At 36.7% G+C, this 23,294-nt stretch overlaps 1 protein-coding gene across 3 annotated transcripts in view; it reads right to left on the bottom strand.

The window, feature by feature from the left end:
* RC3H1 (ring finger and CCCH-type domains 1) overlaps positions 1–23,294 on the bottom strand; it is an 82,594-nt gene that overhangs the window by 31,629 nt on the left and 27,671 nt on the right. For all 3 annotated transcript variants that reach the window (XM_039348958.1, XM_039348956.1, XM_039348957.1), the window contains exons 2-12: positions 11,566–11,928; positions 11,048–11,168; positions 10,323–10,562; positions 8,772–8,947; positions 8,361–8,561; positions 6,280–6,412; positions 5,509–5,627; positions 4,711–4,823; positions 2,500–2,781; positions 1,946–2,139; positions 1,289–1,683 (exon numbers count right to left, since the gene is read on the bottom strand). In XM_039348958.1, the coding sequence (XP_039204892.1) occupies positions 1,289–1,683; positions 1,946–2,139; positions 2,500–2,781; positions 4,711–4,823; positions 5,509–5,627; positions 6,280–6,412; positions 8,361–8,561; positions 8,772–8,947; positions 10,323–10,562; positions 11,048–11,168; positions 11,566–11,796 (2,205 nt within the window). In that variant the 5' untranslated portion in view covers positions 11,797–11,928. The remainder of the gene's footprint in view (positions 1–1,288; positions 1,684–1,945; positions 2,140–2,499; positions 2,782–4,710; positions 4,824–5,508; positions 5,628–6,279; positions 6,413–8,360; positions 8,562–8,771; positions 8,948–10,322; positions 10,563–11,047; positions 11,169–11,565; positions 11,929–23,294) is intronic.

Raw genomic sequence — 23,294 nt, 5'->3', positions numbered from 1 at the left:
AAAGATTTGTAAAAAATCCTCTAAAACAGGGGTGTCAAACGGGCCAGTTTCATCATACCAAAGCCGCGCCCACCCCATTGCTGTCAATGCAAAAAGAGTCACAATATGTAGCGACACGTCACATGATGAGTTTGACACCCATGCTCTAAAAGAACAAAAAAATAGAAGCGTTTCCTTAGGCTATTCCTTAGGTCAGAAGTCTCCAACTTGTGGGTGGCCCTACTCATGTGAGCAGTGGGCACTGGTGCTTGAGCCCCATTTGTGCGAGTAGCAGGTGCCAGCGGGCGACTATGCACCCATCACTCACACAAATTAAGCTATGTGCATGTATGTACCTGCTCCTCCTACAAAACCATCCACTTTCCCCCCTTCCCCCCATGCCAGGCGGCCAATGCAAAAAGGTTGGGGAACGCTGCCGTAAGTCATTACAGAATAATTTCTGTTATTAGTGCAAACTGGAATTCTGTTCTGGAATTTGAGAGGAGAAGAAATACAATTCTGTCCCATTTCTTGTTTTACAACAATCAATTATAGTTTTTCAATGCCTTGAACCTCCCTCATTCCTTTCAGAAGCAAAATTAATTATAAAAAACAAAGATAAATTTAAATTTGCATTTATGAAATGTGCACAACTTGGCTTTTCTTGCAATATTTGTTATTCTGATAGATTTTAAAATCTAAACTCAGACTATACATTGCCCTGAGTTAGGCTTGCTTGGCTAATTTAGGGGCCTTAATGAAGCCATCTACCTGTAAAATCGGACAGCAGTCTGTCAGATCCACCATCACTGGCTTGTGCCCTGCTGGTGTCCTGCCATTAAGAATGGGGGAGGGAGGGGGTCTATTGAGTTCTATTGCTGTAACTTCAAACATGGGTAATACGGAGGGGGGAGTGACAATGGAAGAAGATCAGATCTCCACTAAACCGCCTTGTACCAGGATCTTCAAGGCTGTTTGCCCTGAGAATGAAATGTTACCAGTTTGGCACCTCAAAATACCTTATGGGCATCACATTGGCTGGTCAGGGGACTGGTCATGGGGGGAGAGAGTGGGAAAGGAAAAGAATAGCTTTCTATTTTGCACAGGAACACCAGATTCTGCCTGAATTTGCTGCAATTAGTTTCTTTCAGTAAAAGTTCCTCTGCTTCAACCAAATGGAGTCATGGGTCTTACTTTCCTGAGAGAGTAGACTGGGGTAGGTCTGACACATTCAATTACTGCAAGAATTAAAACTAAACATGACACATTGCTATTACCATAATCATAACATTAAAAAAATATATCATACTCTATGATATGAAGGTCTAATCTGATTCAGATGTGGTCCAACCGGATAGTAGCCCTCCACCTGTTGATATCTGTCTCTTGTTTCAGGTACATATGGTGATACAGTAGGTGGAGAAATTTCAATCGGAACAGGACTTCCTCGGATAATATCTTCCCGTTGGTATGGCTGAGCAGCAGGATACACACGTCTGCTGTCATAATGAGGAGGATATACAGGTTGACTCATTGGAGGGTATTGCTGTGGTTGTGCGCTGTATTGTGAGTTCATGATGCGATCTTGGAGATAGGGTGCATAATGTTGTTCTACAAAAGGAGGTCCTGGTTCAGGAACAGATGATGGAGGTCGGACAAATCGAGACATACACTGTAATGATTGAGCTGGAGGATAATATACACCTAAATATACAAAACAAAATTCAGAACAATATTTAGTGAATTGTTTTAGCTACTTCAGAGTTTGCACGAAACAAAATATTTTTTTTCCCATTCACATCTGAAGACATACATTCATTTTTGTAAACTACATCTGTCATAAAAGATCTGTGGAAAGCATCATATTCTGATGATAAAATTTAATCAATATTTACTATTCAATCACAGAAAGGAAAAAAAAATAACATTTTATTTCAAGACCACATTTCATTTAGATGGAATTTACCTGCTTGATAGGGTGGAGGCTCGAATGGGGGAGCTGCTCCTCGAGGATCTGGATAGAACATATCCGTTTGCTGAGCTGGATACAACTGGGAGCCTCGAGGAACTATTTGGAGCTGCTTGCCCACTGAAACTGGAGGCAAGTCTGTAGGTCCTCGGGGGGGCACTGGGTGAGAGCTCTTGGAAACAGGTTCCAGCCTAGATGAAACAAACACAATGTTGGAGCAATTACAACTTAGTATGGATATTATTTTTTTGTTGCTGTGTATGTGCATGTTTATGTTTGCCAGCCACTCGTGCGGAATGAGTTCCTCTCCCCCACCAGTCTGCAAATCCGGAAAGGCTGGGGAACTCTGCCCTATGCTTTGATTCTGAAAAAAATGACTTACAGATGGAAAAAGTTGTACATATCAAGTTGCCATGAGAAATCAGTGCAGAAATATATACTCTATATTTTGAGTACATATAATTTTGGCATGTGGAAGTATGTGTGGCTTACTCTTCTGCAAGCTAATTTATATTGTCAAATTCTAAGAGATAAACAATAGAGAAGCATACAAATCAGGAGGTGATCCAGGGGCACTGCTACTATGGTGATCCATCTTCCCAGGTTTCATGACTGAGTCATAACTGGAGTCGGTCCCACGAGAGATAAGTTGTGTCACTGCATTGCCTGGTGAAACAATCCCATTTGGCAAGGTAGAAGGTTTTCTACTGGGTAAGTCCACTGTTGCTTCATCTGAGATAATAGCTGCTGCTGGCAGGCCCACTTCATTTAATTGACCTAAGGAGGCACTCAAAGGTCTTCGAGGACCTAGACGTTTATTCATCTTGCGAAATCTTCAAGAAAAAATATGGCAATCAGTCAACAAAAGAAAACAGAATTGTTATAGTTGCAACAGGATACATTTTAACTCAGGCCTAATATTTACAAATATTATAAATACATGCAGATTTCATACAGCTAAATAATACAGGTAGCCTCGAATTACAATGGTAATTGGGATTGGAATTTCTATTGCTATACAATGTGGTTGTAAAACATGGCATCACATGACTGCATCACTTAGCAACAGCAACCCCAGCACTCCATCTTCCCATGATTAATTGAATTACACCAGTTGTTAGCTGAGGGCCTATCCCAATCCAAACTGAAGACTATCCTTTAGTTCATCTGTGGCAATCCTTTTCACCCCAAAGGGGGCAAAAGTTGCTATTCACCAGGATTCCAAACTCTTGGGTTATTAATTATTGTCAGTTTTATCAATTGTGTTATTTCTAAATAGGAAATCCTGCAATAAATGAAGATGAAATATATCTGCAGACCTCATCTCATTTTGTATTTTTTTTAAATTATCAACAAATACACAAAGTCATGTCATAAGAGAAAACATTAAAAATGGGGATAGGATGTAAAATAAAATCATATGTTCACAAATTGTAAAAAAGCAAGAAGATTAAGTAAAAATCCAAAACTGTTCAAAATAGGCAAGAAGATAATTTTTTGTAGCTGCTTTCAAGGGAGACCACACTTGCTTAAAAACATCTCTTCCCAACTCAAATTTCTATGATAATTTCATCCTCAAATATAAAGATGCTGAATATTTCACTGCTTACCCCAAGTGAAATAAATTAAGGATCCAGTCCTTGGCTTCCTGTATATCCGGGGAAATGATTGAAACCTGGGAAATGGGCCCCTTATCACTAAATGGGAGTGCTGATTTACCACCAGCTTATTAGGTTCTTAGGAGCCAAGGATTTGGAAGTACAAGGAAACAACAGCCAACAACTTAATAACTGGCCACCAGCACCCTAATCAACAACTAAAAAGTCACACACAACCAAGCTGTCAACTCTACAAATGAGCATGGCTGCAGCCATTTTCCTTCTCATTCTAGGTTGCCACACAGAATGGAGGGAGGGAGGTTGCCCAAATGCTTTGCTAGTTGAAATAATCTTTTGTCCCATGGGAACCAAGGTCATCAGCTGCTCCCGAGACTAGGGACTGGGCATTTGCATAAAAAGCTCACCAAATAATCATATTGGGGAACGTAGCTGCTTGCATAGTTTTATGGGTGGGTCATTTAACTTTGTATTGGGAAATTGTTACTTGTATATCCAGACTTGATTTCACTCTTGACCATGCTGATACTTTGTAACTAATAAACATGTTCTTTGATGAATTTTCAAGCCTTGGAGTTCTGCTTTATTTGACTCTGTCTGTCGGAACCATGACACAGGCACCACATAAATACTATGCATAGAATAGCCCAAAGCACACATTCTGGAGAGAGAGAAGTTTCATGAGGACGGGATCCAACACCAGTCCAAAAGCTCAGAAGACTAAACCTCTGGCTCCGGTGACCGACCCTAATTGGATCCTGCAACATTATCTTGGGATATGTATATCTGCCTTCATTCGTGAAATAAATTCATCTTTAATAATATTTTAATAATTAAAATAGGAGTTCAATTAAATATTTTTTTATAATTTCTTCTAAAAGAGTACAGCCATAGTAATACTTACCTATTCTTGTAGGTCAACTTTAAAAAGTTACTTTTTTTTGCTTATAATACCAGCAATTCCTAATTAGAATTTTTAAAAATCTCTAAGGTTGATGACTTATAAACTGCTGTTTCCCAGTTTTTGTTTGAATGATCAAAGGTTTTACTATTCTGATCCCCTAAGGATGACTCAAATTGAACTGAATGCTTCCCACTTTGAGCCCATATTTTAAGGTAGAAGTAGAACAAAGACATGGAACTTACTTTTCTAGTTCTTCCTGTGAGTGTGCAAATGTGCAGCTGGCCCCACGGGGGCATTCTCTTCTCTGCTTCATATCTCGACACATATATGTTTTGTACTTGCTGTGCTGAGGTGGCTATAAAAGAACACAAAAGACTATTTGGAAAATAATTCTCCAAAATAAACAGGGAAAAAAAATCTCAAGAAAAAATACGGAAAGGTATCTTTGTTAAAAATAGCATGAATGACTATGAGTGAATAGGATTTATGACTGAAATTGTCATCAAAATCATATTATATAAATAAAATACCAGTTCTGTTCATATAAACATGCACAAGATCATCCTTTATGTACTGATACAATAGATAATTTAAAAAGAAAACTTAATCATATCATTTAATAGCGTGAATATTTTAGAGGGATGTAATAATATAGTCCCCTAACCTCACAGAAAACTAAGTAGTTGACTGATCTTGGCTTCAAAGAATACCTAAAATCTATTATCCCTTGTGGCAATTTGCTATCTTACATACAATGGGAAAGAATAAACAACTGTTTTAGTTCAGAAAGGAACTCCTTGTCTAGATGCATCTTTTCCAAGCTCTACGCTATAAATCGGCGGTCTCGAACTTTTCCTGCTTGGTGGACTGGCTGTAGTGGTGGTGGTGGAAAGGGGATGGTTTCGTGCACATGCATACCGCTTTCACAAATGCAGTTTTCCGTGCGTGCACACACTGTGCACCACTTCCACAGCCCAGTTCTGAACAGACTGTAGCCCGGCACCAGACTAGGGATTGGGGACCCCTAGTCTATACTATACCTGTTGCTGATCAACTCCTTTTTTGCTGTGATTCTGAATGTAATCAACCAATCCATGTACCACAGTCCGTACAGCAACTAATCCATTCTCAAGCTGTTCCCATGTGGGTGGTGGGGCATCTATAATGTTTAGAAGAAGAAAAAAAACCTGAATTTTTCTCAGCAATGGGAAATTTTATGGGAAAATCTTTCAATATAAAAACCATTAGGCTTTTTTATAAAATGGAAAATATAAGACATTTACAAGGAAGTAATAATACGTAAGAATTAAGATTTTATTTTGAAAAGCAAATTAGTTTATTTCATGATAAGAGCAGGATCCTCTGGCCATTTATTTACTTCTTTTTTCTTCAAAATAAGCTTAGTTGATTTTACGCAGTGTTTTATGTTAGAATGTTTTTATTATATTTCTGCACTGAACTTTTCTGGCAAGAATACAATACAGAAATAAAACAATAAAATAAATATATAATAAAATAACATGACCTTTGAAAATATCATGAGATTTTTACTTTCCTAAAATTATGTTTATGCGAATTTTGAGGTTAGAGTATCATCTTCAGGGAGTGGAAAATTTATGTAAAATAGAATGTGCAGTCACAACTAACTTTGAATTATACACAGATCTACAAAACTTGTAGTCCACATATAGGAACAATTTGGAAATGCTGATCAAAAAATATAGTTTCATAAAATTGATGAAACTGGTTGTAGTCCACAGAAGCTTCTGCCATCCATCCATCCATCCATCCATCCATCCATCCAAATTTACCTGGACTGGGATCAATATTTGCAAGAAGTTCAAGATGGGGTCGAAGCCGGGTCAAATTAGCTGGATCACCAGTTCTCTGGAGAGCAATTGTTAATTCCTGAACACTCTGTGCAAAAGAGGCTGGGGTCTGCAACTTAACACATCCACATACTAATCATTAGAAATGCTTTCTGTCCACATGGACACTCCAATCAAACCCCATTGGAAAATACATGTTAGCATTATTTTCATTATTTGTGACTTGATATAAAGCACTTTATGTTCCAAAATTTGATGTCTTGTCAAGAAATACTGCAAGAGCATTAATTCCCAATAATAGTAAACAAGAGTATACAAACACACTAAAATAATTTTCTAATTAAGAAAAAATGCTATTGTAAGACAAAACTGAAAAAAATGATTAGCCTCCTGCCCATTCCATCCTACCGTCTGGTTGCTCGCAGTCACAACGGGGCAGGAGAGTGCCTGTTGCACCGGTGCCGCCGCCATGAAGTGAGGCGAGGCAAGTGGGAGGCGGTGGAGCTGGCCCATGTGCCCTGCACCCACTTACCTCAGACCCCTGCAGCCAGTGACCTCTGCTGCCCATTCAATGACCTGGCTGCTCGCCCGCCTCTTCCCTTTCATTCCCCACCTGAGCCAGACTGGCATGCTACAGAGCAGGGCTTTTCAACCAGTGGTACAGGTACTACCTGTGGTTCATTGGCACCTGGCAGTGGTACGCGACCATCCTAGAAAAGTGGTAACAGGGAAGGGGAATGGGATGAACCGGTGGCAGCACCGCACAAGCCTGAGTGAGAGATGGCTGGAGCTGCAGGGCTGTCAGGGCTCAACGGAAGAGCCAGGATCAGAGCCAGGCTCCAGCTGGAGCTCGGCGCTGATCCTGGCGCTTCTGCTGAGCCCAGAAGAAGCGCTGATCAGTTGGAATGTTGCAGCATCTCCAGGGTCTTGTGATTTACATTCAGATGCTTGGCAACTGATTCATATTTATGACGGTCACAGTGTCCCAGGGTCATGTGACATGACCAAAACCTACTGCAACCACCCAGCAGATGGGGGGAATAAAAATCAAACACCCCCCACCCCACCCCCACTGCCAATCCTCAACAGAAATGCTCACAACAATGAAAACTTCGGACAGGAGGAAGAGCGCCAGTGAGCAGGCAGGCTGTGGCTTGGGAGGCACTTTTTTCAGTGCCATTGTAACTTCGAACAGTCACTAAGCGAACTGTTGTAAGTTGAGAACTACCTGTACTTTATCACTTTTTTCCTTTTTTTGTCATCAAGTTTTTGACACCTTGCTAGGTGACTGGTGGTACTCGGATGTTGCCATATCCTAAAAGTGGTACAATGGGTGAAAAGGTTGAAAAGCCCTGCTACAGAGGATGGGCAGGGGAAGCTTGGTCGCCTTACCCAATCCCCCTCCCGTTTCAGAGCCAGGGGCAAGTGATGGCGAAAGGCCTCCATTGCCACCATGCATCAGCTGCGTCTGCCACTGGAGGGGCTTTCTTCGGTCCCTGAAAGCCCTGCCCCGCCCTGCAGATCACATGCCTGGTAGGCATTTCCACTACACGTAGTCTGCAACTTATGACAATTGATTCCAAAATTTCCACTGCTAATCAAGACAGTTGTTAAGTGAGTTTTGCCTCATTTTACAATTTTCTTGCCAAGTTGTTAAATGAATCACTGCAGTTGTTAAGTTAGTAACATGTTTTTTAATGAATCTGGCATCCCCAATGACTTAGCTTGACAAAAAGTTGCAAAAGGTGATCACATGACCTTGGGACACTGCAATTGTCATAAATACATGTCAGTTGTCAAATGCAGGAATTTTGATTATGTGACCATGGATATGCTGCCACAGTTGTTAAGTGTGAAAAAGAGAAGTCACTTTTTTCAGTGTCACTGTTAACTTCAGTCACTAAATGAATAGTTGTAAGTCGAGGACTACCTGTACAAAGTTGGAATGAAAAAGATTGGAATGTGGTGCATTTCACATATAAATATGAATTTCTCTTTACAATTTTTATACATTTTTAAAATTGATTGAGAAACAAAAGGATAATGACTTAAAGAGATACTACCTTGTCAATAATGGACTGCATGTGGGATTTGTGAGACTGGTCTCCATACAGCAATGAAGACCACTGATCTGGAGCTATCCGCAAACCAGCCTCCATAGCAATTTGTACAATTTGGGAATCATGTTCTCGTCTCAGAGCTTCATATGTTCTGAATTCCTCCTTCAGTTGCATTAGGGAGGAATCCTCATCACGTTTAGTCACCTGGTAGAGGCAAAACTATTAAAGTAATTTAAAGTAATAACCCAAAAGAGTAAGTGTGCCTAATTAAGTTTCTCTCTTGCAAATGATAATTCTGTGGAACTTTTTACATCATCCATTTGTGCAAAAGAAGTTCACACAAACACGGACAATTAATAAATGGATATAACTACAAGATAAAGAAAAGCCACAAGCACTTAAGTTCTTTTGTACCTTGAAACAGGAGGCTCTGTAAAGAAGCTGGACAACATGCCCAATGCTGGTTTTAGAAGCCTGAGGAAATCGTGGCTCCAACCTCTGTACCACAAAGAGAACCAAAACTTTTCGAGATAAAGCAGATCCATCTTCTAAAGCTAAAAGAACTAACTTCAGAGCTTCCTCTTGCATCGCTGGAAAACCAAGAGGACCATCACAGGATTAATATAGGATTTTCTTAAAGTTATTACAAATTCTACAAAATTAGCAACTATATTAGGAGTTAAAGGAATCTCCAAGTTACATCAGGATTGTGGCAGAAAATATGTCCTTCCCCTAGAGAATAATTTACTTGCATTGGAAGGAACTAGATAATCTTCTGGTTACCAGTTTGTTTATGACATGGTTTTAAAAACAGGAATGATCGAGTGCAAAGACAAACCTACAAAAAAAGGTAAATACTAAAAACCCCAAGTATATTCTTTATTGCAAATAGTTCAACATAGGATTAATTATGCCACTGAATATTTCAGTCCAATACATATTGCAATATTTAATACAGATAGTCCTCAACTTATAACCATTCATTTTATGACTGTTCAAAGTCACAATGGCACTGAAAAAAAAACTTATGACCAATTCTTATTCTGTGCAGCATCCCCACAGTCACGTGATCAAACTTTGGGTGATTGGCAACTGGCATGTATTTATGATGGTTGCATCATCCTGGGGTCTTGAGATTTTGTCATTTGCAACCTTCCTAGGGAGCTTCTGACAAACAAAATCAATGAGGGAAGCCAGATTCACTTAACAACTGCATGATTCACTTAACAATTACAGTGATCACTTAACAACTATGGCAAAAAAATTCATAAAATGGGGCACAAATGACTTAAAAACTGCCTTGGGATCAACTGTGGTTGATCAACTGCCTTGGGATCAACTGTGGTTGTAAGTTGAGGATTCTCTGTAATGAATGAATAAATCAGTGTAAGCTGTTGATTGTGTTGCCCCTTGCAACTAAGAAATGAGCCTTGAGTGCTACTTTGTGTCCCCTAAGGCAGAACTCACCAATTACTGGAGGGGCATTCTGAAACTGAAGTTCACATATCTGAAGGATACCAGGCTAGGGAAGGCTGCTAAGAGAGCTTTGGGTAACAACTAATTCCAAAAGTTGGTGTTGAATTGTAATGCTGAATTTTTACAGCTAAAGTAGTGGAAAATTATTAAATATTACTTTATATTTTTCTTGAAGTCTGAATTTTGTTAGTTTATATTTCGGAGACTTTTTCCAGGATTACTTTATCTGGTACTGCTGGAGCCTATACTGAATCTTTAAACAATTTAATAAAACACCATTTTACTGTATAGCTGAACATTTAGTAAGATTTTAGTAAAACCTGTCAAATCTGTGCAATATAAAGTAGAAATAAACCACACTATCATTAAAAAGAAATTGTTTTTTTTAAATGCTTTAAATTGTTCAAATATAGAAAATATGTAAAGCATTTCTGCTCATATCAGAATTGATCTTCTCACCGACAGAAAACCATTTTCCCTGATACATACCTGGTCCAAGGAACTGACAGCCTCTAGCCCTCACTGCAGCCCAAAGGTTTGAAGATAATTGCTGAGGATTCTGGTGCTGAAGAATAAGCTCTGTAACAGTTCTTTCACCCAGAGATCGTGCTGCACGCATAGCTCGGATCCGCCCTTCTTCTTCCACCAGCTGGCAATGGACTAATGTCACAAGCTTCCTTTGCATGGGCCGACTAAGCACACTCTGAGTTGTGCTGTTCAATCCTACACCTTTATAAGGAGAAAAAAAGTTGTTATTTCTGAATTTCTTGAGGGCAGTGCAAAAGTTGCATACAATCTATTGCGGCTAATTATTCAAATAGTATGCAAGCATTAAAAATTTTATGGTATTTAGATCTGCTGAGGAAAACATTTTATCTGTACATTATTCTTCAGAATTTCTTCAAGGTACAATTTTGTCTGCCTTGAAATTTTGTTCATGTTCAAATTAACTGCTGTGAAACAATAACACCATTTGCTCCAGTTGGAAGTGAGCTGGTTCCTTTCAGGACACCAAATGTTATAAATACCACATAATACCATAAAAGCTGAAGGAAGGTGCGAAGGGAAGGAAGTATGGTAGATTTTTGGGTTGGTTTTTTTTTTTTTTACATTTTTTCAAGATTACTTGCTTCAGCACTTGTTTTCTTAATTGGAGATTCTTTACACATGTTGTTATACTAAAACATGGCAAAAGGATGACAAGCACGATTTACCTCTTGCACTGCTGAGTGGTTTAAGGTATAAGGCTAGTTCTTCCACACATTTCCGGGCTTCCTCATAATGTTTAGTATCTTCAGCACCACTGCGTAGAGTTATTGGTTGCTGTTCTGGCATCTGTAGAAAACGTTAAGAATATTACAAATACGTTAAGAAATGGTTACTTTTAAGTTTTTATTTCTCTCACCTATGCCTGCAAAACCTATGTGCAGTTCCTCACTTTTCATTAACTGTCTATTCCTGTCTTGGAGGAGACAAAGCAGTTATTTCTACAAAAAGAAAAAATATGTGATTCCACACTATTTTATACACAAATACATTTAAGACAGAACACATTGCTTTCAAAACTACAAAACAAGCTTATGTTTGAAAATGTATGGTTTGTTACATTTGTTCATTTCATTATTTACTTTTTCTGTAATTTTTAAAAAACACACTTGCTTATTTGATGAAAAGAATGTCAACTAGTTATAAAAAAAATCCAAAACAGGAGACCAAGGAAACATTCCCTTACTTGAGCACCCACAAGCTGCAGCAAAGCCGAATTCACAGGAAGATGTTCTATGTCTGTATTGATAGTGGTCTGGTCGAAAGGACATGCTTTCCGATGGAGCTTGTTCAGGCACATCTTGCAGACTGTGTGGCCACAACCTAGACTGATGGGTTTCCGGATCGTTTCGTCGAATGTTTGTGTGCAAATAGGGCAGGAGAGAAAATCCGTCCATTGTGGAGCTTGTACAGGCATTGCTTCAGGAGTTACTTCACAAGACAAAATCTAAAGCAGATTCCACTGGAATCAAATTTATTTTGAAAAAAAAACCTGTTTTTAAATATTTTCTGTAAGTACAGACAGTCAGCACATAGTGTGAAATATAACCTAAAAAATAAAAAAAATAAAAATAAAATTAGCTTATGCAGATTTTATGTGAAATATTACTGAAAAATAATTAATCTATTCTATACATAAGACAGAATTGGTGTACACGGTAAAGTGACTTCCATTGCTTTCTCACGATTAATCAATTTCTTTTCCTGTGTTTAACAAAGTATTGTGATAACTCACTTAATATTGCTCAATCTTTTTAAGGAAAACTATCCCATTGCTATTTTTTTAGGAAAAGAGTTATAAAGTTGCCTCCCTGAGTCTTATTAAGCCACGCTGAAGTACATGCAAACTACATGCTATGTCAGATAATGGTTTATTTTCTAATAAAATTTTATTTAAAATTTTCTAATTCTAAGATGCAACTGAACAAAAATATTCATGGTCAGTCCTTGAAGTTATATCTGTTGCCGTGGCCCCTTTGGTCACGTTATCAAATTTGGGGTGCTTAGCAGCCCACCTGCATTTACAAGCGTGGGGTGCCCTTCAACTCCTCACATCCTCTCATCTCCCCCCCCCATCTCTGCCCTCTCCCTGCACTCTACAACTCCAACTGGCTTTGGCTGACTTCTTCCTCCCAGTGCTGCTGGGCGTGCATGGCCTTCTTCCTGATATCAGATGTAGCTAGTAACTGCTTCTCAAAAGGCAAGGCCTGATTATGTGCCTTGTCAGCAGTAGCAGAAGACTGTAAAGGTTAGCTGTGGATGACACAGGCAGCAAAGTTCAGTGCAACCTTGTTTAATGACTGCCTCATTTAGTGACTATTTGAAAATGAAAATTTAACCCTATAACCAATTCTCTCATTCCCATCTTTGCAGGTCTGTAAAGCAAAGGAAAATGGAAGCGAGATCATAAGCACAGTGGTTCCACCTAGCAACATCTTTGCTTAACAAATAATTTGCTGGTTCCAAACAAGAACAACTTGTAATATAATTTATGCAAGTTGCAGAATTCACATTTTCCAGTGTACAGTTTAGTAATAAAATTTCATTTTTAAAGTGCATCGACAATACACATAGTGGTACTTTCATTCTAATAAATAATGCAATTATGCTGGAACTAAACAAAATTTAAAGGAAATTTCTTAGTCATTAATTAATAAATGACACATTGTCACCCTTTTTATATTTCCAAAACTCTCTTTGGAAATTACATCCACATACTCTTTATTCAATGCTTTGGGTTCTTTAAATTTTTCATTCTTATCTCAATTAACCTCCAATTTTTTGATCTTTACCTTCTTCTACATATATTCACTCTGTTTTCATATATTTATTTTGTGTACAATATGATCAAACCATGTCAATATACTTCTTTTATGTTGGTCACTCACTTTTCTATTCAATCTGTATTCATTTAGTCCACATTCATTCTTGGTCCTATATCTTATTTTACTACACAAACTCTATCCCACTCCACTCTATTTTTTTTTCATGTAGGTAAGCCCTATTGGGAGCAGAATTTCCTGGCTAAATAATGAGTCGTAAAGCACCTTTTTTTTTTTTTTTTTTTTTAACAAAAAAAGCACTGAATATTACTTAAATGGAAGGGTAACCCAATTTTCACCAATTGGCATTAATTCTGATGGAATTGAAATGACTAGACTAGAGTATCCTACTATTTTGCTAACGATATCTATCTTTTGCATCAACACTGGGATAATAGTGTGAAGTTTAGAAATAAACAAATAACATTAAACAAAACCAATCTTCAACTGAATTGTGTACTTCTTAGATCTCTCTCTGTTATCTAATAACACAAAACAAAGGTTCCACTCAGATATTAAACAGCAAGAGTGAAAGTGGGCATCCTTGTCTTGTTCTTCTGATTTGTGAAAAGTAGGAGAAACCACCCCATTTACACAACACTGCTAAACAAATGCCTGTCCACATTCAGAATATGACATCACATTGTATCCTACACTCTTTGCTCTGTGTACATACAAATGGACACCCTCTACAAATCCATTCATCTATCTCAAAATACTGAAACTTCTTTCCTAAGTAAGTGCTTTGTTATCACTCTCATTCTTCAAATAAATCAATTGTTTTGTAGACTTATATATATATCCATCATGTTGCTAACATTTTCCCCCTGGATCACAATCACAGACAATGTTTGTCCAGCAAAAATCATAAGTGATTCTTTCATTATCATTTTGGTCATTCAAAAATATTAATAAAGCTAAGATAAAAACTTTTTAAAATGGGGTTAATGACTACCACATAGTCATACTATAGATATGGAAGTCTCACTGCCAACTTCGATAATTAAATATGACATGTTCCTTTTTTGCAGAGTTCTCCACATAATGCATACAATTAGAAGGAAAAAGAATTTTCATTTCAAGCTGATTAGTAGAACAAACTAAGTAGAAGAGGAAAATGTTATTAATTACTAAAGAAAATGTACTTTATAAAAGTACTCCAAATTTAGTTGCTATATCTATTATTTCCTTTGTTAATTTGTCATAAAAATGAAACAATAGAAAAAGTAATTCAATCTATTGATCATAATATCTATATCTTACGATTATATGCAAATACACTAGACTATTCTCAAATATACATCATATCATGCAGCATGGCAAATATAATCACTTATATTCTGGCTTTTTAAGGGGTTAAAGTGACTGCTTATCAATGTTTCATGGCCAACCTATTTCTATCTAGGAATATAGACATACTGTATAAACTATGAGCTAATTCTTCAGGAAAATATAACCCCGTCCATATCAAAATCTCTACTTCAAGTTTCACAAGATTCTGAAGCTTGAGCTTTTTCAGAGAGCATTCCCCCAACTTGAGCTGTTGCTGCCATCTTTTATTCTCTATTTTGGTAATGTTGTATTTACAATTTTTATACAAGTTTGTCTTATATTTTTGTATGAGCTGCCAAGAGTAATTTTTGTGGCAGCATAACATGTTAAATAAATACAATTTCTGATCAAGAGAACTTAAGTCTCATTTCATCACTCCTCATCTAGACTCCAGTTATTGAATGACATCATCAATAGTTCCCTCAGAGTAGATCAGGGGTGTCAAAGTTGCAATGTCACGTGATGTGCCATGACATATTACGACTTTTCCCCCATTGCCGGCAATGGTGTGGGCGCGATTTTGGCATGATGCATCTGGCCCGCAGTTTGACACCCCTGGAGTAGATGAATGATATGAATGAATGTTATGAATCACCTCCTCCATTAATTGTGTGTATATATTAAAGAATAGGGACAAATTCAACATCTGTGGTATATACATCAAGTCTAACGTTCAAGTCTTGTGAGAACCTTTCCCATTTTTTCACAATCTCTGCTTTGTTTCTCCAGCCCAGTACACGATTTCCTCATTCTCTCCAAGGGAATTCCTGTGCTGGGCCGGAGTAACAAAGCAAGGACCCCAAAAATTTGAGCTTCATTTTTGCAGCCTAAAGGATTTCTACCTCCACCTGCCCCACACATGGGAAGGGGAAATTCTTCAGTAGGCCGCAGTAGCTTCCAAGCTTCCCTGCCAGCTTCCCCACTGATTTTCTTGGGAAGCTGCCAGAAATGATTGTAAACGGTGATCACATGATCGCAGGGTACATGACAACCAGTCATGTGTGAACAAGTTGCCAAGCACCCACATCATGATCATGTGACTATGGGGGAGGGAAGGGTGGCACAGTGTTTTATAATGGCTGGAAGCGTTTTACAGACCATAAAACATCCTTTCCAAGCTGTCGTAACTTCAAATAGTTGTTAAATGACTAGTCATAAGTTAGGACTTATTGTATGTTAAAAAATCCCAAATATCACAAGTGGTTTTTAAATTTACATTACTAGTATTTAGAACAGTAGGATCATTCAGTTAAGACACAGATAAGGAATGACAATAATGTAACAATACAGGCAGTCCTCAGGTTATGATGGCAATTGGGAGCAGAATTGCCATTCACTAAATGATGTGGTCGTAAAGCATAATGTCATGTCACTGTATCACTTAATGACAATAATCCCAACAGTCCCAGTTGCTGTCATAAACTAAGATGTATCGGTCATTAAGTTGGAAGTGGTGTAAGTCCCAGATAAGGAATATGCAGGGGTACTGCAGAGGGGTGGGAAATGCCAGGGGAGGCTCTTCTGGGAAGGATGTTGCAAGCTGTGCATGAGTTGGGGGAAGGCATTGGGGGGGGGGGGCTGGTGCAGGCTGCATGGGAGCAGAGGCTGGATGATGTGAGGCAGCATGAACACAAGAAGGCCAAGGACCAATGTGAGTGGAGGAAGGCCAGGAGGACTTACAAGACTGACTTCCAACCTTCCCTTCTGGCTTCCCCAATGACTACTTGTGGAAAGTTGGCAAAGGAAGGTTGCAAATGGTGATTATGTGACTCTGGGATGCTGCAACAAGCGCAAACTGGTTGCCAGGCGCACAATTCATGATCATGTGGCCGTACGGGCACTTAGACAGCTGGAACTTTGGGGATCGATCGTAAGTATCAGTCATTCAGCACCATCACAACACAAAGATTATTTCAATTTTGTTTTTCACCATATGCATGACTGCTTGTTTTGCTCCCCATCACCTTTCATTGCTACTGTTTTCTGAATCTCAGAAGCAGCTATTTTTCCACCACTTCTAGTGAAAATATATGGTTCTACATATTTCTCAAACAATCTGCTTCATTCTTTTTTTTTTTTTTTATTGAAATTTTTCAAAAGTTTTACAAATAAAAATCCACCCCCCCTCCCCAACCACCCCACCCCCCCCCCGACTTCCCAGAACTGAATATAGGATTATTTAACAAATATTTTAAAAATAACATTTGCAATTTATAAAATAATTAATAATAATAATAAAAATCACAATAATAATATATATAATAATAATATAGATAACATAAACTTTAAAATGAATAATATATACTAAAAAAGAAAAAAAAAAAATAAAAAGAGAAAAGAGAGAGAGAAAGAAGAAAGAAGAAAGTAGACGAAGAATAAAGCATATATATATATATAAAAAAAAATATATGAATAATAATACATAAAAAATGTATATATATAAAAAAGAAAAAGAAGAAAGAAAGAAAGAAAAAACAATCATTACAAATTATAAAAAGGCTAGATAATATTTTTCCATATCCAAATTATGTTGTATAAAATTTATCCATTTTTCCCATACCGCAAAAAAATTTTCTTGAGATTGCTCCTTTAAGAAAGCCGAAATCTTTGCCATTTCTGCCAAATACGAAACTTTATGAAACCATTCTTGTAAAGTAGGCAAAGATTCCTTCTTCCAATATTGTCCTATTAACAACCTAGCGGCTGTAATCAAATTTAACATCAATATAACCTCCTTAGCATCACAGTCAATAACAATACCTAGTAAAAATAATTGCGGAGTAAATTTTACCCTCCTTTTAAAAATTCTTTGAATATTCCACCATATCTTAATCCAAAAAGCTTTTATATGCTTACACGTCCACCAAATATGGTAATAGGTAGCATCCAAATATCCACATCTCCAGCATTTCGGCTGTAGATTAGGGTACATAATGGACATTTTCTTTGGGTCAAGGTGCCATCTATAAAACATCTTATAAAAATTCTCTCTTAAATTTTGCGCTTGTGTGAATTTAACATTTCTTATCCAAATAAGTTCCCAAGTATCCATTGAAATCGTTTCACCAATATTCTGTGCCCATTTAATCATACAATCTTTAACTAGTTCAAGTTCTGAATCTAATTCCACTAAAACCCCATAAACTCTCTTAATATGGGTTGGCCTTTGATCTCTTACTTGTTTTAAAAAAATTTCATCTTCTCTAAGCCAGCCCATTTTACAATCCATCTTCCATCTATCCACTATTTGTCTATATTGGAACCATGAATAAGTTAAGTTTTCATGTGTTAATTCTTCCAAAGATTTTAACTGCCAGTCTTGGCCATCCCATCTTAATAACTGTACGTAAGAGACCTTGTCCATATTTACCCCTTTCCTTATACCTTCTATGGCATGCCGAGGTATAGCCCATAATGGTATTTTGAAGTCACTTTTATAATACTTTCTCCACACTCTTAGCAAAGAGTTTCTTATAATATGAGACTTAAAAACCCAATCCACTTTTTTATTAAATATTAAATAGGCATGCCATCCAAAAAATAGGTCCCAGCCTTCCAAATGAAGTATTTCTGTATTTGTTAAATTCACCCAGTCGCTAATCAATGTCAATACTACAGCATCATAATACAATTTCATATTTGGTACCTTGAGTCCACCTCTCTCACGAAAATCTTGCATTATTTTAAGTTTCACCCTTGGTTTTTTCCCTGCCCAAACAAATTTATTAATACCTTTTTGCCATTCATCTAAATTACGTTCGTTCTTTAAGATAGGTAACATTTGAAACAAAAAAATAAACTTTGGCAGGACATTCATTTTAATAACTGCAATTCTGCCCATAAGGGATAACTGTAAATTATTCCAGTTTTTTAAATCCTTCTGTACCTCCATCCACAGCTTTTCATAATTATTTTTATACAATTTTACATTAGAAGCAGATAATGTAACCCCCAAATATTTTACCTTATCAACAATTTCAAAGTCTGTTAAGTTAACTAAAGCCTGTTTATCACCATTAGTCATGTTTTTAGCTAATATTTTGGTCTTATTATTATTAATTTTAAAGCCAGAAACACGTCCATATTGTTGAATCAATTGTAATAATTTCACCACCGAAGAAACAGGTTGAGACAAAGTAACAACCAAGTCATCTGCAAAGGCTCTTAATTTATATTCTTTTTTATTAATTTCTATTCCTTTTATTTCTTGAGACTCCCGAATTTTAATCAACAAAATTTCCAGTGTTAAAACAAACAATAACGGAGACAACGGGCATCCCTGTCTTGTTCCTTTTTCTATTACAAAAGCCTCTGACAAACCCCCATTTACAATAATTTGAGCAGTCTGTTTTTGATATATATTGGATAATACTTGTAATATATTTTGTCCAAAATTCATCTCCTTGATTAAACACAGCATAAACTGCCAATTCACTTGATCAAAGGCTTTTTCAGCATCCAAAAATATCAGGCCTGCAGAGACTTGGTTATTCTTTTCTAAATACTCTAATAAATTAATAATTTGTCTAACGTTATTCTTCATATACCTTCCAGTTATAAAACCCGATTGATCCCTATGTATAAACTGCTGCAAGATCCCCATAAGCCTGTTAGCTAAAATTTTTGCAAAAATTTTATAATCCACATTTAAAAGAGATATAGGCCTATAATTTTTAGGCAAAGTAAGATCTTGACTATCTTTTGGAATCAATGATATAAATGCATTACGCCAGGATGGAGGGATCTCTAACCCCTGTAATAAATTATTAAACAGTTCACACAACGGTTGAGTCATCTCTTCTACTAAAGCTTTATAATAAATAGATGTCAACCCATCCGTACCCGGCGCTTTGCCCAATTTCAATTGTTTAATAGCTGTAACAATTTCTTCCTTAGTAATTAAACCGTTAATCTTTTTTTCCTGATCTTCTGTTAATTTAGGAAAGTTAACTTTGCCTAAATAATTATTTATATCTGTAATTTGAATATTAGTACCCTTATATAATTTTTGATAGTATTCTAAAAAAGATTTCTTAATCAATTCTTTCTGATAAACCAATTTACCATTATAATTTATTTTATCTATATTCCTCTGTTTCTGTTTTTTTCTTAACTGATAAGCCAACCATCTCCCTGGTTTATTAGCATTACAAAATGTATTTTGTTTCATAAATAGCAAATTAGTTGCAGCTTGATCAGCCATCAGCATGTTAAATTGTGTTTTTAACAATTTTAAAGCTCCTTTAACCTTTTCATCTAAGGGATTTGAAATTAAAAGTTTCTCTTTTAATTTAATCTCCTCTTCCAAGTCTTTCCGTTTCTGAGTCTGTTTCTGTCTATGCAAATTATTCATTTTTATCAAAATACCACGCATAAAAGCTTTACTTGCATCCCAGACCATTGACATTGATGTTCCCTTGTTCATATTTAAAGTAAAATATTCCTTTAAACATTCCTTTAATTTATGAACATTTTTTTCTTGTTTAAATAAATTCTCATTCACCCTCCAGGATCTCCTATCTTCCTTCTCTACAAACAGTTCCATCCAAACTGGACTATGATCGGACAATGTCCTAGGAAAAATTTTTACATTCTTCACCCTGTTGTATAAATCTGTTGTGATCAAAAAGAAATCAATTCTTGAGAAAGATTGGTGTCTATCTGAGAAAAACGTAAAATCCTTTTCTTCTTGATTACGTTCACGCCAATAGTCTCTCAATTCCCAATCTTCTTTCATATCAAAAAAGGCTTTAGGTAATTTAGCCTGTTTAAAAAAGGTAGAAGAGCCTTTTTTGTCCATTTGTATATCTAAGACACCATTCCAGTCTCCCATTAAAATCACAGATCTATAGTCCAACAAAGTTATTTTCTGATGTAGTAACCTATAAAATTGCTCCTGTTGCTGGTTTGGTGCATACAACCCCACAATAAGAATTTTCTTGCCATATAAACCAAGTTCAAGCATAACATATCTTCCGTAAGGGTCTGATTCTAACAAGGTAGCGGATAAATTCTGTTTAACATAGATTACCACACCCCCTTTCTTCCCAGGGGCGGGAGATACAAAATGAGATCCCAAGCGAGGATTATTTAAATATTTTTGATCTTTAGCTGTAATATGAGTTTCTTGCAAGCAAATAATATCATTGTTATGTTGTTTCAAATAGTGGTAAATTTTTTTTCTCTTTTGAGGAATGTTTAATCCATTAACATTCCAGGACAGGAGCTTTGCCATCTCCCTTGGCCTTCAGCCTGGAGAAGATCCGCTCAAATTCTGCTGCTGATGAATATGTAGCAGAGCTTTTGGGTCTTGCTCCTCCCACCGGCACTGAAGCAATTTGCTGAGTAGATTCTTCAATTTCTTTTTCTTTTTCTTTTTTCTGTTGTTCTTTTTCTTTACGTTTATGTGCTGCACGGGTCATTCTCTGTTCTTTAACCTCTGGTTGAGACATCCATACCACCTGTCCAGCAGTCATCATCCCTGTACCTTCAGATTTCTGTTCCATCTCTTTGTCACTCAAGACTTTATGCATCATGGGCAAAGGAGAGCCTGCTCCCAGGACCGTTTTATAAAATTCCTTAGCTTTAGCAACTGTATTAAGTCTATAACGTGTCCCCGCATGGCTCAAAACAATGCCCATCGGAATCTCCCATCTAAATGGCATTTGTCTTGCTTTAAGTTCATTTACTAAAAAAGCAAAATCTTTTCTGCTTCTTAAAATTTTAGGTGGAATTTCCTTTAAAATAATAATATCTTGGGCAGCAATCTGAAATCTTTTATTATAAAAAGTTTGTAGAATCTGATTTCGCAAAGACTTCTTAGCAAAATATATCACCACATCTCTAGGCAAATTCCTCTGTTTTGCAATCCAAGAATTAACTCTATAAATTCTTTCCACATCCCCACGTAACTCTTCTTTATCAATATTCAAAATAACAGCCAAGTCATTAATCACCATTTCCATCAAATCTTGAGTTTTATCTTCTTTCAGACCCCTTATTCTCAAAGCATATTCCATCTGTCTATACTGGAACATAAGAATATCATCTTGTGAAGTCTCCACTTTTTTCTCCATATCTTGAAATTTATAATCCAAAAGTTCAACTGTTTCTTCAATTTCCTCTACTCTGGAGTCCAGCTTCACAACCACTGAGGCCATTCCAGATAGAGCTAGAAGTATATCATCCCTCAAAATAGCATTATTCTGTTCTAAAAGCTCCTTCATCTCTTTCTTCATTTCCTCCTTAGTTTCAGATTTATTCTGGTCCAAAAGTTGTTTCATTTCCTCCCTAAACTGTGAGACAGCACTTACCATTATTTCTTTAATGTCTTGTGCTGATGTGCCAGATGGGGGAGGTGAAGGTGGAGTGGATTTAGGTTGCTGCACTGAGGGTATTATTTTAAGTTGTTGTTGCACAGTAGAAGTAGCAGGAGAAGAAGTTACTTTAGAAGCTGCAGTAGCTGGTTGTCGTTTTGAAGCCATTTTAATTTATCTTCCTTTCTTCTTAAAAATACCGATAAAAATAAGTAATCCAAAAAAAAATTAAAAATAAGATAAAATAGAATAAAATAAGATCAATCTAAAAGTCCCCAAGAATAAAAAAGTAAAAAAAGTAAAAAAAAAGCAGTATTAAACAACAATTCAGCCGATCCGTCTTTTAAAGAAAAAAAAAACTTTCAAAACGCCATTTTACTTTCACTCTCACTTTTCCGCCCGAAAAAAAAAGAGAAAGCTTAAAAAAATAAAAAAAAATCAGCATATACTAAATAAACTAAATAAACTAAAAAAAAATAAAATGAAGCTAAACTATAAATAAAATCCTTTAAACAGTTCTGTCCGGTTTAAGATTACTCACGGTTTCTTTAAGTACGGAGATGGTAGCGGCGTCTCGCTTTGTTTCCGAAGAAACAAAGACAGCTGAGAGGCGGAGAAGGCAATGAACTCCGAGGGAACCCTCTTTCTACCCCCCTAAAAATAAAAATCCAGGGAGAGTTAAGAGGTTCTACCTCTATTCATGCGATCTCTACCCCTTCCCTTCGCCCGGGAAGGGGATTGCGAGCCGCGGGCCAGCTGGTAAACGCTGTGCTCCGCGGATCTGACACCTTCTCAGGAGGACGGCTACAAAGTAGCCGCCATCTCCACCGCTTTAACCACCGGAAGTCCCTGCTTCATTCTTAACAATTAGTTATCTTTAAAACAATGTTTCATTTGTAACTGACTTATCAGGCAATTTCAAAGTTCTACCTTCAAATCTCAGTTGTTCCTTTTCCTTATAATTTCTATTTGCTTTTTTCTCCCCATTACTGACACCCAAAGAAAAAACAAAGGGCTGAGGGGAAACTTTTGTACTCTTTTTTATTTTGTGCTTTGAAGGATGAGAAATAAACAAAAGATGCACATACAGCAGAGAAGGATAAAATACTGAAGAGTACACCTTTTAGGGACAGAAACACTGTCTCTTTATAACCTGTTTTGGACTAATACTTTGAAATGAACTGCAATACTTTTTAGATATTATTAAGTCAGACACTTTTGAATCTATAATTTATAAATATTTAAACTATTAATATAATATCAAATTTTCACATACAGTATGACACCTAAAAAAACCAATGAAGCATTCAAATTGTAAATGCTTTAAATTCAAAATCGTATGTCTGCAGTAACTTTGTCTAATGGAAGATCTAGTAGGAACACTGGAGAAGGGACAGATACTTCAAAAATAACATTTATTATTTAAAATGTATTTGCTGAATAAA

The sequence above is a fragment of the Crotalus tigris genome, unplaced genomic scaffold (genome assembly GCF_016545835.1).
Source record: "Crotalus tigris isolate CLP2741 ecotype Arizona unplaced genomic scaffold, ASM1654583v1 scf7180000018217.1405312, whole genome shotgun sequence".
NCBI classification, from domain to species: Eukaryota; Metazoa; Chordata; class Lepidosauria; order Squamata; family Viperidae; genus Crotalus; species Crotalus tigris.
Note: the sequence above shows the minus strand (reverse complement) of the source record. Positions and strands in the feature narration are given on the sequence as shown.